General features: G+C 56.2%; 1 protein-coding gene across 2 annotated transcripts; it reads right to left on the reverse strand.

Annotated features, from left to right (window-relative positions):
• On the reverse strand, positions 1-13274 carry TBXA2R (thromboxane A2 receptor). Of its 2 annotated transcripts, none has more exons than XM_054464393.2 (3): positions 12613-13274; positions 6642-7510; positions 1-1430 (listed from the first exon to the last, which is right to left on the reverse strand). In XM_054464393.2, the coding sequence occupies exons 2-3, from the start codon at positions 7425-7427 to the stop codon at positions 1185-1187; spliced, it is 1032 nt and encodes a 343-aa protein (XP_054320368.1). In that variant the 5' UTR covers positions 7428-7510; positions 12613-13274; the 3' UTR covers positions 1-1184. The 2 variants fall into 2 exon arrangements, with proteins under 2 accessions (XP_054320368.1, XP_063513476.1); XM_063657406.1 differs by having other exon boundaries at positions 12643-13205.
• Positions 13275-15959: the final 2685 nt, after the last annotated feature.

The following is a 15959-nucleotide window of genomic DNA, read 5'->3' on the forward strand; positions in this document are numbered from 1 at the left end:
CCATTTATATCTACTTTTATTAACACGCAGATTCAAAGGTGGTTTGAATGCAGGTTCCAGGGCTGACCTGTAGCCCTCCCATTACAGGCTGCTGGGAGAATTCTAGGTGGAACCACTCATCAAGTGATTAGGAAACACTCAAGAAACAAGGTGGGGGAGGAACTGAATCCTCTCTGTCCCTCCCCATCCTTCCCAGCCCTGCCCTCGTCTGCCCCGGGTGAGGGCCAATGTACAAAACTCCAGAGATTGACAACTTCTGGACCCAAAGGAAAATAAAACCAAAGGCAGAGATATATTTTGGCAAGAAAAGGGGGTGCCCCCGTTCACATTCAATCCTTTCTGGACAGAGCCTTCCCGGTTGGAGGTTCAAAAGGAAGCAACTGTACCCCAGCAAGTAGGTCAAATTCAGGGTCAAAGAGCAATGCAAGGCCAGGCGCAGTGGCTTACGCCTGTAGTCCCAGCTGCTGGGGAGGCTGAGGCACGAGAATCGCTTGAATCCGGGAGGCAGAGGTTGCAGTGAGCCGAGATCGCGCCACTGCACTCCAGCCTGGGCCACAGAGTGAGACTCCGTTTCAAAACAACAACAACAACAAAATGGCCAGGTGTGGTGATTCATGCCTGTGATCTCAGCACTTTGGGAGGCCAAGGCTGGTGGATCACCTGAGGTCAGGAGTTCAAGACCAGCCTGGCCAACACGGTGAAACTGGTCTCTACTAAAAATACAAAAATTAGCCGGGCGTGGTGGTGTGCGCCTATAGTCCCAGCTACTCAGGAGGCTGAGGCAGGAGAATCGCTTGAACCCGGGAGGTGGAGGTTGCAGTGAGCTGAGATTGCGCCACTGTACTCCAGCCTGGGGGACAGAGCAAGACTCCGTCTAAAAAAAAATAGCAATGCAAGACCCTCTTCCAATGTCTGCATGCCCTTCCTGGGGTTGGGAGGGACGCAGAGAAGGGGTGGGAGCTCTGGATGGGAAAAAGGGGCCGAGGAAGGGAGAGTGCTTGGTAAAAGGATCAGGGACGAGTTGGGGGTCCCCGGGTTGGATTGGGGTCAACCCAAAACCCTGCTGCTGACGCCCACTGTCCATCCAGCACCCCCAGCTCCCGAATCCTCAGAACAGGCAGACGGGCTGTCCGAGGGGCCGAGGGCTCCGCGGAAAGGCGCGGGAGGGGCGCTCTGTCCACTTCCTACTGCAGCCCGGAGCGCTGCGTGAGCTGGGGCTGGAGGGACAGCGACCTGGGCCGCGTGCTGAGGCGAGGCTGAAGGCGCCGGAGCACGGCGCGGCGGAACAGGATGTACACCCAAGGGTCCAGGATCTGGTTCCAGGTGGCCACGCGCAAGTAGATGAGCAGCTCCTTCTCCGTGGCGCGGGACAGCTGACCGGCGGGGCTCATGGCAGGCGGGTTTCGCAGCACTGTCTGGGCGATGAAGACCTGCAGGGGGCAGAGCTGTCAGCCTGGGCCCCCGCCTCCAGCCCCGCCCGCCCCGGTCCCTGCCCGGGGTGCCCTGAGATCCAGGGTCCACTCCGTTTTTTAATTTTATTTTTGAGACAGGGTCTCACTCTGTCGTCCAGGCTGGAGTACAGTGGTGTGATCTCAGCTCATTGCAACCTCTGCCTCCCGGGTTTAAGCAATTCTCCTCCCTCAGCCTTCCGAGTAGCTGGGATGACAGGTGCGTGCCACCACACCTGGCTAATTTTTGTATTTTTCGTAGAGACAGGGGTTTTACCATGTTGTCCAGGCTGGTCTCAAACTGCTGACCTCAAGTGATCCGCCCAGCTCTGCCTCCCAGAGTGCTGGAATTACAGGAGTGAGCCACTGTGCCTGGCCGGTGTCCACTCTGTTACTGCATTGCTGGGTGACCTCAGGAGAGTTGACTAACCTCTCTGAGCTCCTTTTGATGGGTCCATAAATTAGCGCATTCTTAGCCAGGCAGTTGCTCACGCCTGTAATCTCAGCACTTTGGGAGGTAAATAGGAGAGAATCACTTGAGCCCAGGAGTTCAAGACCAGCCTGGGGAACATAGTGAGACCTCATGTCTGCAAAAAGTAAAAATAAATAGAAAAGTTACCCAGGCATGGTTGCACTCCAGCCTGGGTGACAGAGCAAGATCCTGTCTCAAAATAAATAAATAAATACCTTTTTTTTTTTTTTTTTGAGACGTAGTCTCCGCCTCCCAGGTTTACGCCATTCTCCTGCCTCAGCCTCCCGAGTAGCTGGGACTACAGGCACCCGCCACCACGCCCGGCTAATTTTTTGTATTTTTAGTAGAGATGTGGTTTTACTGTGTCAGCCAGGATGGTCTTGATCTCCTGACCTCATGATCCGCCCGCCTCGGCCTCCCAAAGTGCTGGGATTACAGGTGTGAGCCACCGCACCTGGCCATAAATAAAATATTTAAATAATAAAAATTATATTTATCTATAGGCCAGGATTGATAGGAAATTTTTTTTTTTTTTTTTTTTTGAGACGGAGTTTCTCTCTTGTTGCCCAGGCTGGAGTACAATGGCATGATCTCGGCTCACCACAACCTCCGCCTCCTGGGTTCAAGCGATTCTCCTGCCTCAGCGTCCCGAGTAGCTGGGATTACAGGCATGCACCACCACATCTGGCTGATTTTTTTTGTATTTTTAGTAGAGACGGGGTTTCTCCATGTTGGTCAGGCTAGCCTTGAACTCCCAACCTCAGGTGATCCACCCGCCTCGGCCTCCCAAAGTGCTGGGATTACAGGCGTGAGCCACCGTGCCCGGCAGGAAATTTTTAAACTATATTTAAAAATATTTAAAATAAGAATGTTATCTACAAATTAGTATATAATATATAATAATCAATTATATGATAATATAATTATTCATAATTATGATGTTGCCTATAATTGATATCTATCATATATCATACAATTGTATTATAATTAAATGTTACATTATATTAAAATAATTTGTTTGAGATCAGCCTGACCAACATGGTCAAACACTGTCTCTACTAAAACATACAAAAATTAGCCAGGTGTGGTGGTGCACACCTGTAGTCCCAGCTACTCCGGAGGTTGAGGTGGGAGGATCCCTTGAACCCTGGAGGCAGAGGTTGCAGTGAGCTAAGATTGTGCCACTGCACTCCAGCCTGGGTGACATAGTGAAACTCCATCTTAAAATAAAATAATTTGACCAGGTGCGGTGGCTCACACCTATAATCCCAGCACTTTGGGAGGCTGAGGCGGGTGGATCACGAGTTCAGGAGACTGAGACCATCCTGGCTAACATGGTGAAACCCCGTCTCTACTAAAAATAAAAAAAATTAGCTGGGTTTGGTGGCGGGCACCTGTAGTCCCAGCTACTCGGGAGGCTGAGGTGGGAGAACGGCGTGAACCCAGGAGGCGGAGCTTGCAGTGAGCCGAGATCACACCACTGCACTCCGGCCTGGGCTACAGAGCAAGACTATCTCAAAAAAAAATTTTTTTTTATATATATATACATATTTTTTTGAGATGGAGTCTTGCTCTGTTGCCCAGGCTGGAGTGCAGTGACATGATCTCAGCTCACTTAACCTCCGCTGCCCCGGTTCAAGCGATCCTCCTGCCTCAGTTTCCTGAGTAGCTGGGATTACAGGCACCTGCCACCATGCTCAGCTAATTTTTTGTATTTTTAGTAGAGACGAGGTTTCACCATGTTGGCCAGGATGGCCAGGCTGGTCTCGAACGCCTGGCCTCAAGTGATCCACCTGCCTCACCCTCCCAAAGTGTTGGGATTACAGGAGTGAGCCACTGAGCCTGGCCAAAATAATTTATATTATATTAGAATGCATTACTATATTAAAATCATTTCCTGGGCCTGGTACAGTGGCTCATGCCTGTAATACCAGCACTTTGGGAGGCTGAGGTGGGCAGATCACGAAGTCAGGAGTTCGAGACCAGCTTGGTCAACATAGTGAAACCCCATCTCTACTAAAAATACAAACAAATGGCTGGGCACGGTGGCTCACGCCTGTAATCCCCAGCACTTTGGGAGGCTGAGGGGAGCAGAGGTCAGGAGATGGAGACGATCCTGGCTAACACGGTGAAACCCCGTCTCTACTAAAAATACAAAAATTAGCCGGGTGTGGTGGTGGGCGCCTGTAGTCCCAGCTACTCGGGAGGCTGAGGCAGAAGAATGGCATGAACCCGGGAGGCGGAGCTTGCAGTGAGCCGAGATCGCACCACTGTGCTCCAGCCTGAGTGACAGAGCAAGACTCCGTCTCAAAAAAAAAAAAAAAAAAAAAAAAAATTAGCCGGGCATGGTGGTGGGCACCTGTAATCCCAGCTACTCGGGAGGCTGAGGCAGGTGAATCGTTTGAACCCGGGAGGCGGAGCTTGCAGTGAGCTGAGATCGCACCACTGCACTCCAGCCTGGGCAACAGTGCGAGACTCCATCTCTAAATAAAATAAATAAATAAATAAACAAACAAACAAATAAATAAATAAATAAAATCATTTCCTGAGCAGTAGGTACTGTAGGCTGGATGAAGCAGCAACAGCAGCCGAGAAACTCCCAGGGCACACCTTCATAGGCTCACAGTCCAGTCGGGAGACGGAAACTGGGTCCGGGGGGGTTACAACATGGGGTGGGCAAAGCTGTGATGAGGAAGCAATGTCAGAGCCCAGAAGAGGTGCCTGACCTGACCTCACCTAGGGAAGTCACTGAAGGGCAAATGGGAGTGGGCCAGGTGTGTTTGCAGGAAGTGCCTGTGAGAACTTTCTTCTGAGGGCAATAGGAAACCATGAGAGGGTTTAGAGCAAGGGTTGACCCACGGGCCAAATCTGGCCTGCCACTTGCTTTGGGTTTTTTTCTTTTCTTTTCTTTCTTTCTTTTTTTTTTTTTTTTGAGACAGAGTCTTGCTCTGTCACCCAGGCTGGAGTGCAGTGGCACAATCTTGTCTCACTGCAACCTCCACCTCCTGGGCTCAAGCAATTCTCATGCCTCAGCCTCCTGAGTAGCTGGGACTACAGGAGTGTGCCACCATGGTTAGTTAATTTTTTTTAGTTTTAGTAGAGATGGGGTTTCAACATGTTGGCCAGGCTGGTCTTGAACTCCTGACCTCAGGTGATCTGCCTGTCTTGGCCTCTCAAAGTGCTGGGATTACAGACGTAAGCCACCGTGCCTGGCCTGCTTTTTTTGTTTGTTTGTTATTTTGAGACAGAGTCTTGCTCTGTCACCCAGACTGGAGTGCAGTGGCACAATCTCGGCTCACTGCAACCTCCACCTCCTGGGCTCAAGCAATTCTCATGCCTCAGCCCCGCGAGTAGCTGGGACTACAGGAGTGTGCCACCACTGTTAATTTTTTTTTAGTTTTAGTAGAGATGGGGTTTCAACATGTAGGCCAGGCTGGTCTTGAACTCCTGACCTCAGGTGATCCGCCTGTCTTGGCCTCTGAAAGTGCTGGGATTACAGACATGAGCCACTGTGCCTGGCCTTTTTTTTTTTTTTTTTTGGTTTGTTTTTGTTTTTGTTTTGAGACGGAGTCTCGCTCTGTCACCGAGGCTGGAGTGCAGTGACGTGATCTCGGCTCACTGCAACTTCCGCCTCCTGGGTTTAAGCGATTCTTCTGCCTCAGCCTCCCAAGTAGCTGGGACTACAGGCGTGCGCCACCATGCCTGGCTAATTTTTTGTATTTTTAGTAGAGACAGGATTTCACCATGTTGGCCAGGATGGTTTCCATCTCCTGACCTCATGATCTGCTTGCCTCGGCCTCCCAAAGTGCTGGGATTACAGGCATGAGCCACTACGCCCAGCCTGTTTTGTTTTTTACTAAGAATTTCTTTCCATGTTTAAATGGTTAGAGGAAAACAAAATAGAGGCAAAAATTGAGTGACATAAAAACGACATGAAATTCAAATTTCAGCATCCATCCATCAGTAGTTTTATTGGCCACAGCCACGCCCACTACTTTATATGTTTTCTATGGCTGCTTTCTATTTTTTTTTAATTTTGAGGCAGGGCCTCACTCTGTCACCTAGGCTGGAGTGCAGTGGTGCAATAACAGCTCACTGCAGCCTCAACCTCCCAGGCTCCAGCAATCCTCCTGCCCTGACCTCTCAAAGTGCTGGGATTGCAGGCACATGCCACCATGTCTGACTAATTTTTGTATTTTTTTTTTTTTTTTTTTTTTTGAGATGGAGTCTCGCTCTGTCACCCAGGCTGGAGTGCAATGGCAGGATCTCTGCCCGCTGCAAGCTCCGCCTCCTGGGTTCACGCCATTCTCCTGCCTCAGCCTCCAGAGTAGTTTGGGACTACAGGTGCCCGCCACCACGCCCGGCTAATTTTTTTTGCATTTTTAGTAGAGACGGGATTTCACTGTGTTAGCCATGATGGTCTCGATCTCCTGACCTCGTGATCCGCCCGCCTCGGCCTCCCAAAGTGCTGGGATTACAGGTGCCCGCCACCGCGCCCGGCCCTAATTTTTGTATTTTTAGTAGAGACGGGGTTTCACCATGTTGGCCAGGCTGGTCTCGGACTCCTGGCCTCAAGCGATCCTCCCGCCTCGGCCTCCCAGAGTTCTGGGATTACCGGCTTGAGCCACCGCGCCCGGTCCCATCATCAGGATCTCAATCCACCCTGGGTGACCGGAGGCCCAGTCAGGAGGGTAGCAGGACCCCGCAGAGCCCCTACTCACCAGCAGGGGCAGCCAACACACGCTGGCCACCACCATGATCCCCAGGAGCTGAGCCATCATCTCCACCTCGGAGTCCCGGGGACGCTGCTGGGCCGCCTCCTGCCCGTGGTAGACGTGGCACAGGGTGGCCACGCTGACCGTGTTCAGCAGGAAGGACAGCCCGACCGAGAGGCCGCCCAGCATGGAGAAGAGCAGCCCGAAGGCCACGTCCCCGGACTCGGCGCCCAGCGTCAGGAAGCACCAGGACCCCGGGTATTGCACGGTGTAGCGACCCACGCCCAGCAGGGGCAGCAGGCCCAGCGCCAGCGCGGCCGCCCACACCAGCCCCACGGTGGCCCAGGCGCGGCGCTGCGAGGCGACCGCCGGGCGCGAGAAGGGCCGGGTGATGCCCAGGTAGCGCTCCGAGGCCATGGCGGCCCCCAGCAGCAGCGGGGACAGGCCGAAGAAGATCATGACGACGCCCATGAAGCGACAGAGACGGCAGCCAGGGTCCACGGCGTGCCACTCGAAGAGCGCGGCGTGCTGGGACACCACGATGGTACCGGTCACCAGCAGCCCCAGGAAGTCGGTGAGGACGAGGCCGCAGAGGAAGGTGAGGAAGGAGGAGCGCGTGTGTGAACCCCCCTGCCGCGCGCCCGCCAGCACGCTCAGGGCCAGCAGGTTGGAGGCCAGGCCCACCACGCAGAAGGAGGCGGCGAACCACGGCGAGGCGATCAGCCGCCTCTCCTCCAGGGTAATGTTTGTGGGCCGGAAACAGGGCCCCAGGGAACTGCCGTTGGGCCACATGGCTCCGGAGCCCTGAGGGAGCAGTCACCACCCCATCAGGCCGATGCTGCAGACAGGGCAGGCTGGCACTGGTTCAGGCACACCTGGGAGGCAAGAGAAGATTTGCTTTTGATTAATTCTGCATTTCAGTGTAAGTAGCTCTGGTGAACTCCTACACAACCTTCAATGCCCCAGCTCAAATATCCTCTCCTGTTTTTTTGTTTTTTGTTTTTTTTTTGAGACAGAGTCTTGCTCTGTCACCCAGGCTGGAGTGCAGTGGTGCAATCAAGGCTCACTGCAGCCTCGACCTTCTGGACCCAAGTGATCCTCCCATCTCAGTCTCCCAAATAGCTGGGACTACAGGCACATACCCTGTAGTATGTAGTCCTCCCGCCTCGGCCTCCCAAAGTGCTGGGATTACAGGCATGAGCCACCGTGCCCGGCCTTTTTCTCCATTTTCATGGTGTGGGTTTTATAATAAGAAATAAACCCTGAAATCCAGTTCTATTTTGGGAACAAAAAACACAACTTCTTCGGAATGGCAGGTTCCCCAGGGACGGTTGGTAGACAGCGGCAGGCGGGGAACTGTTACTCTGTGTGGGGCTAACGCTCAGCCACAATGCACAACAAAATCAGAGCCAAGCCAGGCGCCGTGGCTCACGCCTCTTATCCCAGCACTTTGGGAGGCCAAAGTGGGCGGATCACTTGAGGTCAGGAGTTCAAGACCAGCCTGGCCAACGTAGCGAGACCCTATCTCTTAAAAAATATATATCTGGGTGTAGTGGTATGCACCTGTAATCCCTGCTACTCGGGAGGCTGAGGTTGGAGGATTGCTTGAGCCCCAGATGTCGAGGCTGCAGTGAGCTACAATTGCGCCACTGCACTCTGGCCTGGGCAACAGTGAGACCCTGTCTCAAAAACAAACAAACAAACAAACAAAAAAACGCTAAAAACCCCAAAAAACAAAAAATGGGGCCAGGTGTGATGAGTGAAGTAAAAATAAAATGAGATGGTTCAAAAACCAGCTTCTGGCTGGGTGCAGTGGCTCATGCCTATAATCCCAGCACTTTGGGAGGTCAAGGTGGGTAGATCATCTGAGGTCAGGAGTTTGAAACCAGCCTAGCCAACATGGTGAAACCCCATCTTTACTAAAAATACAAAAAGTAGCCAGGTATGGTGGTGAGCGCCTGAAATTCCAGCTACTCAAGAGACTGAGGCAGAAGAAATGCTTGAACTCGGGAGGCAGAGGTTGCAGTGAGCTGAGATCGCACTACTGCACTCCAGCCTGGACAACAGAATGAGACTCCATCTCAAGAAAACAAAACAAAACGGCCGGGTGCGGTGGCTCACACCTGTAATCCCAGCACTTTGGGAGGCCAAGGCGGGCGGATCACGAGGTCAGGAGATCGAGACCATCCTGGCTAACACAGTGAAACCCTGTCTCTACTAAAAATACAAAAAATTAGCCAGGCGTGGTGGCAGGCGCCTGTAGTCCCAGCTACTCTGGAGGCTGAGGCAGGAGAATGGCGTGAACCCGGGAGGCAGAGCTTGCAGTGAGCCGAGCTCGTGCCACTGCACTCCAGCCTGGGCGACAGAGCAAGTCTCTGCCTCAAAAAAAAAAAAAAAGTTGGGGGTGCTGATGATGGGAATGAACGGATCCACGCGCGGCACTCAGCACAGCACAGTAGGCGCTCAATGCATGCTGGCCCTGAGGCAGTGCCTGGGCTGTGGGGTCGCAGCAGCTAACGCGTTCCAGGGCGGTCAAATGGCTGGCTGCAGCCCTCACTCCCCATCTCATTTGTGACGCTTTGGCCTGGCTTCTGGCCTTGGCTACGCTGTATCCAGCTTCACAAATTATCCAGCTCCCGACAGCGGCACTGAGCTCCCTTCCTGGGAGGACAGCTAAGGCCACTGCCACCGTGATGGGAGGTGGGGCTTCCAGAGGAGAAACTGAGGCCTGGAGAGCAGATGCGGTGGGGGGTTCCTCGCGGCTTCTGGCGATCATTGCCCTCCACTCCGGGCTGCTTTGGCGCCTGGGATTTGGATTCCTGCACTGGGATTTCCCCTGGGACAAGGCGTTCCTCCCTCGAGAGCTGGTATGTGCTGTTTCTGAACATTCCTTGGGACTCGGCTGTCCCTGAGGCCACTGCCCCGACCTCTGCCTGGAGCAACTTCCAGTCCCTCCTGGGTCTCAGGGTCTCCCCGACCACACTCCACTCCACTCACCGGGGGCCACACACCCGGAACTCCCTCACACCTCCCGTGGCTGGGAGCAAATGCATGGCCCAGAGCCCTTGGCCCAGGGGAGCCTGGAAACTGGCACTGAGTCCTTCTGGCCACAGCTGGCTGTTTCCAGTCCCCCCCACCTCCACTCTCCACCCTGGGTTCAGGTGATGACAGCCATCTCAAGTTCTCCAGGCAAGGAGGCCAATGGGGGGACCGGGCAGGGCCTCCCTTCCCTCCTGCACTGGCCAGGAGGGGTAGCAGGGGCCCCCACCCAGTGGGGGAGTAGAGCAGCACTGTGCGGCTCTTGGGAAAATTACTGTCCCTCCCTGTGTCTGGGGAGAGGTGTGGACCCAAGATCCCTTTTCAATGTTGAATAATTCCAGAATTTTGCAATCTGAGAGCAGATGTTTGCCCTCAGTGGGTCCAGGGTTCTGGAATTCTAACACGCTTCCAGTCCTGGGATGCAGAAGGCCTCACAATTCTAGAATCCCAAGAGGCTGAGGTCCTGCAACTTTGATGGGAATCTGCCTGGGTCCCGGGTTCCAGAAATCTCTGTCTTAATTCCTGGCTTGTTTCTGGAAGGCAGACAGTGAGTTCTCCCTCATCTGATGCCACCCTTGACAGGGGACCCGGCTTGCGGGTCGTGTGACTCGGAGGGCTCTGCCCGGCGCTGTTTCCAGAGGCCCGGGCGCTTGGCTGGGCGTGGGCACCAGGCCTGGCTCCCCCAAGCCTGGTTGCCAGTGGAATGTGATCCTTGGTTCCCAAACAGCAGGCCTCTCCTCCGCCCCATGTTCCATCCCCTCTCCCTGGAGCGCGTCACCTCATCATCCATCCATTTCTCAACAAGTCCCCTCTCCTCAGCACCCCACCCTGCCCGCCCTGCCTGCCTGTCATGGCCTGAGCCCACCCCACCTCCCCCAGACAGGCTTGGAGGCTCTAGTCCCTGATCTGCCACTGCCAGGCTGGGGCTCCACATTGTCGTGCCTCAGTTTCCCCGCTCTGTGCAACGGGGGTGAGATTCTGATCTCCATGCCTGCGGGTGCTCAGCTCAGGCCTCCCTGGCTCTCACCTCTGCAGGGCGCCTGGCTGTACTCACAGCTCAACTCCCTACAAGTTGCCTGGGCAGCCAGCGGGGAGCCCTGAGGCTCCGTGTCACCCCGGTCGGCCTTGGACCTTGGACCCACAGGACACTTTTGGGACTGAAACTTCAGGGACCGGCCAGACCCTCCCATGCCTGCTGTAGATCTGAACGCTCATGGGCGCGGACCCCACGTGGATGCGGAGGCAGACACACTCCACACCCTGATGGGCACACCTCCCCTCACTGCAAAGCTCCATTTCCGGGAACATTTCCTGTTTGTGACACCAACAGGGTCCCCAGCCCACAGAGTGCAGGGCGAGGACTCCCCCAGCCAGCCAGACTCTGGCCAGCCTTGTTGGGGCCCTGAGTCACATGGCCCCCTGTGAGCCTCGGTTTCCCCATCTCTCTAGTGGGGGCTCCCCCAGGGAGCACGCAAGGAGCTCCGTCACACAGGGGCCGGCAGGGGCCAGGGGGCGGGACCCAGCGGTGCGGCTGGTGGTTAATGGTGGACCACGAGTTACAGTGGTTCCACCAACATGCACCTCAGGCCACCACCGTGTGTGCACACTCGAGACACACAGACACAGACAGCCAGACACACATAGGCAGAAACACAGCAGACACACAGGCAGAAATGTGACAGACAGAAACACAGCAGGCAGATGCACAGACACACATACAGAAACATGGCAGACACACAGACACACACAGATAGACACACACAGACAGAAACACCACAGACACACACAGACACACACAGACAGAAACATGACAGACACACAGGCAGAAATGTGACAGACAGAAACACAGCAGACAGACACAGACATGCATAGACGCACACACAGAAACATGGCAAATACACAGACACACACAGATAGACACACACAGACAGAAACACCACAGACACACACAGACACACACAGACAGAAACATGACAGACACACAGGCAGAAATGTGACAGACAGAAACATAGCAGACAGACACACAGACATGCATAGACACACATACCGAAACATGGCAAATACACAGACACACACAGATAGACACACAGAAACGTTACAGACACACACAGATAGACACACACAGACAGAAACACAACAGACACACAGACACACACAGACAGAAACACAACAGACACACAGACACACACAGACAGAAATGTGACAGACAGACACAAGCAGAAACACGACAGACAGACACACAGATAGACACACACAGAAACACAACAGACACACAGACACACACAGGCAGAAACACGACAGACACAGACACACGCAGAGACACACATAGGCACACAGGCAGAAATGTGACAGACACAGACAGAAAAACACAGACACACAGGCAGAAACACAGCAGGTACATAGATACACACAGACAGACAGACACAGAAAGACACACAGAAGAACACACAGTGTTTAACAGTCACAGACTCTCGGCAGAAACAAACACACAGTCACACACAAACAACCACCACACACGCACAGACACAGACACACAACCAGGGCCATGCATGGTTCACTCCCAGAGACAAGATCACACACACAGCCGCACAACCACACTCGATCTCTGCCACACCCAGGGCCTGGGCCCCCTCCCCGGTTGCAGCCCCCTGAGTCTGGGACCCCCATTCACAGCCATGTGGCCCCACAGAGACCAGAGAGCCCCCCGGACAGAATCAGCCTGGGCCGCACCCAGACCCAGCCGCCTGGGCGCCCAGGGCAGGCCTCAGGGCACCATGCCACCCGCTGGGCCACACAGGGGACACCTGGTACCTGGCCGCTGTCACCGCGGGCTTTTGGACACACCCACAGCAGGGCAGGGCCAGCGCCGGATGCGCCCAGCAGCCCGGGCTCACACCAGAGCAATGCATCCCGCCCTGAGCCAGCGGGGCGACCTCACCTTCAGGGACCTCATCTGCAGGGCTCCCACCTGGCTGGATCCTGCGCCTGGGGGTCCGGGCGCCGTCTGAAGCTGAGCAGGCAGATGTGCGGGCGCCGAGGCTGGGGCGAGGGCTGAGGAAGGGCAGAGGGAGGGGAAGGACGGGCTCCAGTGGGGCCTCCCAGGGAAACTGAGTCAGTCTGGCTGTGACCAGGGGCGGGCCCAGCAGAGGACCCTGGCGCTGCCCCGTCGCCGCGGGACACAGATGGAGGGCGTGGCGGCACAGGACGCCCTGGGAGCGCGGCCTGGAGGGGTCCGCGGAGACTAAGCCGAGCTGGGACGGGTGGGGGCCGTTCGCAGCCCGCGGCTCGCTCTCTCTGTCCTGTCTCTGTCTCTCGCTGTCTCTCATCAGCCCCGCCCACCCTGCGCTGGCCACGCCCCTCGGGCCCCGGCCCGGCGGACTTGGGGTCAGTGGGTGCCCCCAGCACGCCGGGACACCCTACGGCCTTCTGGGGAAGGCGGCGCCCTTGGTACCCCCAGGCCGCAGGTGGCAGGGATGCAATGGCCCGGGTGGGGGTGGCAGGGGAACTTCCTCGGGAGCCTCAGCCCCTCCAGCCGCCCAGCGCCCTGCCAGGCCTCTTCCCGGCGCTCCCGCCGCCAGGCCCGCATTATTCACCATCTGGGCAGCACCCAAGGCCTGGAGGGGGCGGGGCAGGTCCAGGCGGATCGGCTCCTGGGGGGGTGCCCAGACTCCAGGGCTCCAAATTCACTGGGTGTGCTGGAACCCGGCACACAGTAGTATTAAGCCCTGCTTAATACATGCAGGACATATTTGAGGCCCCTTCCAGGGGTGGGGTGGGAGGACAGAGGGATGGGGGGTGCACCAGACAACACCGCCAGACTGAGAAAGGTGGTCCCAGAGCAGGTGAGCCGGGAGGGCTGGGGTGATGGCATCGCATGGGAGGGTCTCTTGAGGAGGCTCGGAGGTGGCTTTGGAGCCAGAGGAGGAACAGTCTGGAGCCGGGAGGCTGCAGTGGGGGATGGGCACTCTTTCCTACCCACCCCCCAGCTGGGCCTGGGGAAGGAGGGATGGAGCCCAACAGGAATGGCTGAGAAGATGCCGGACGCAGGGACTGGGACCGTCTCTTTGCAGAGGGGGGACCTTAGGCCTCCATGGCCTTGTTTGCACACCCGAGCCAGACAGGACCTTGAGTTAGGGACCTGGAGTGGGACCAGACAAGCTGGCCTGGCCCTGACTGCACCCCACCCCGTCCCCTGGGCCCAGGAGGGCTGCTAGTCCAGGCTGAGTGAGGGGGATTCCCAGCCTGGCCCAGCCCTCTCCTCAGCCCAGTCCGGAAGCCCCTTCCCCGGCTACCCCGCCCACTATCCTTCCTCCTCCTGTCCTTTGGCCACACCCAACCTCCCTCCCAAAGCTCTATCCCATTGAGTCACCAGCCATTTAACACAACTTCTCTCTTTCCTGGCAAGGAGGCTGTCCAACTCCTATGGATCTGGCAAAACCCTGGCTCCAAGGCCGCTCCTCCGTGAAGCCGGCCTGATCTCCAAATCTTACTCTCCCCAAACCTTCTCTGTGTTCCACCTTATACAGTGGGACAATTATGAGCTCCAAGCGAGACCTGAAACCAGGCCTGCCCTTCAGGATGCCCTAGGCTGGAGAAAGAACTGGACACAGACTGTTCCAGCCCCCCGGGGTCAGGGCTGGGCCAAAGGAAATGACAGGGCCTAGGGAAGCCCAGAGGTGAGCTAGGAAGGCATCTTGTGAGGAGAGGGCATGGGAAGTGGGGTTTTGTGGGATGAATAGGAGCTCCCCAGGTCTGGGATATGTGGCAGTGACAGGAATTGCACGTATAAAGCTTTGGAGGCAAGAGAGAGCGTGAGGCCCTTGCTACACTAACTGCAAGGAGGGCAGATGTAGGGGGAGGAGGATGTGGGGCTGGGGCTCCAGATGAGGGGGCAGTGAGAGATGGAGGAAGGCTGTCCTGTCCCCACTTCCTCTGTCCTCGGCCCTAGATAACAAGGACAATGTCTCTTCTGGGAAACAGCCTGGACAGAGTTCAGAGAAGGACACTGGCATTTAGCTTAAGCCTCACCACATCTCTGCAAGGCAGGGGGTAAAGATACTCTAAATTTTAGAGATGGGGAAACTGAGGCACAAGGGGGAACAATGCTGTGCCAACGTGTGGGATTGGAACATGAGCACTGGGCTTCCCTGTCATCTGGGGCTGGTTGCTGGTCTCCCGGTCTTGGCCCGCCCCCCGCCGGCACTTCGGGTTCAATGGGAGCACGGGAGGCTCTGGTGGGAGGAGTTGTGAGGGGCTGGGGGGCAGAGGGTGGGAACAGAGGCCGGGCTCAGGATATGCCCCCCGTGGCTGCGGTTTCCGGCGGGGGCCGGGCAGGGAGCGTCTATTCTTAGCTCTGGACACAGCCAAAGTCAGGAAGCTGGGTGGGGGTGGGGGCAGCTTCCAGGACACCAGGTGGACCTTGGGCCAGGGTGGGGAGTCATGGGGTAGATGGCGGGGGTGTGCAGAGCCTACCCCTGGCCCCCACCTCCAGTCTGCCTGCAGGGTCTCCTTGACACCCAGCTCGGAGGCCCTCCCCAGCTCACGTGCCCTCCGTAGCTCCCTGGTGCCCTGCTCCCCTAGGATCTGGCTCCTTAGCTTGGCCTGAGCCCTGTGTGCCCCCTGCCTTGGGCACAACTGCTGCCCTGTCCTCTGCAAGGCAGCCGTCACCCTTCTCGGCCAGCAGCCTGTCTTCCCAGGCCCAGTGCCTGTGACCCTTCGGGGGTCCCAGGGCCCCAGCTCTGCTCCATCCAGACTGAGGCCCCTGGCAAAACATGTGCCTTGCCAGTTGGAGGATGGCCATCTCCCTTGGGGTGCAAAAGGCACGTGAGGAGGAGGAAGCAGGATGCTGGGGCTGGGGGAATCTCTGCAGGGGCAGGTGGGGAAACTGAGGCAGGGACGGGGTGGTGGTCTGGGATTGGGATTCTCCAAGGTAGAGAAACCCAGCTTCTAATACTGGCTCTGCCACTTTCTGGGCTTAACAACGTGGACTTCTGTGAGCCTCAGTTTCCCAAGCGGCCAAATGGAAGTAAATACTGTCACACAGAGCTGGTGGGAGGTCCGGGTTAGGCCCAGTACAGGCTGGGCTGCGCCAGCCACGCACACACAACCTGGGCTGTGACTACAGAACCTGGCCTGTCCCAAACACCACTCTGGGCTCAAAGTGCCTTCTGGTGTTGAGGATGTAGAAAGCTGTGATCACGCCCACTGCACTCCAGCCTGTCTCAAAAAAAGAAAAAGTGCCTCTCGAGTCCAGCACGGACTCAGCCCTGCCCCAGCAGCCTGTCC

Source organism: Pongo pygmaeus, chromosome 20 (genome assembly GCF_028885625.2).
Source record: "Pongo pygmaeus isolate AG05252 chromosome 20, NHGRI_mPonPyg2-v2.0_pri, whole genome shotgun sequence".
Classification (NCBI taxonomy): Eukaryota; Metazoa; Chordata; class Mammalia; order Primates; family Hominidae; genus Pongo; species Pongo pygmaeus.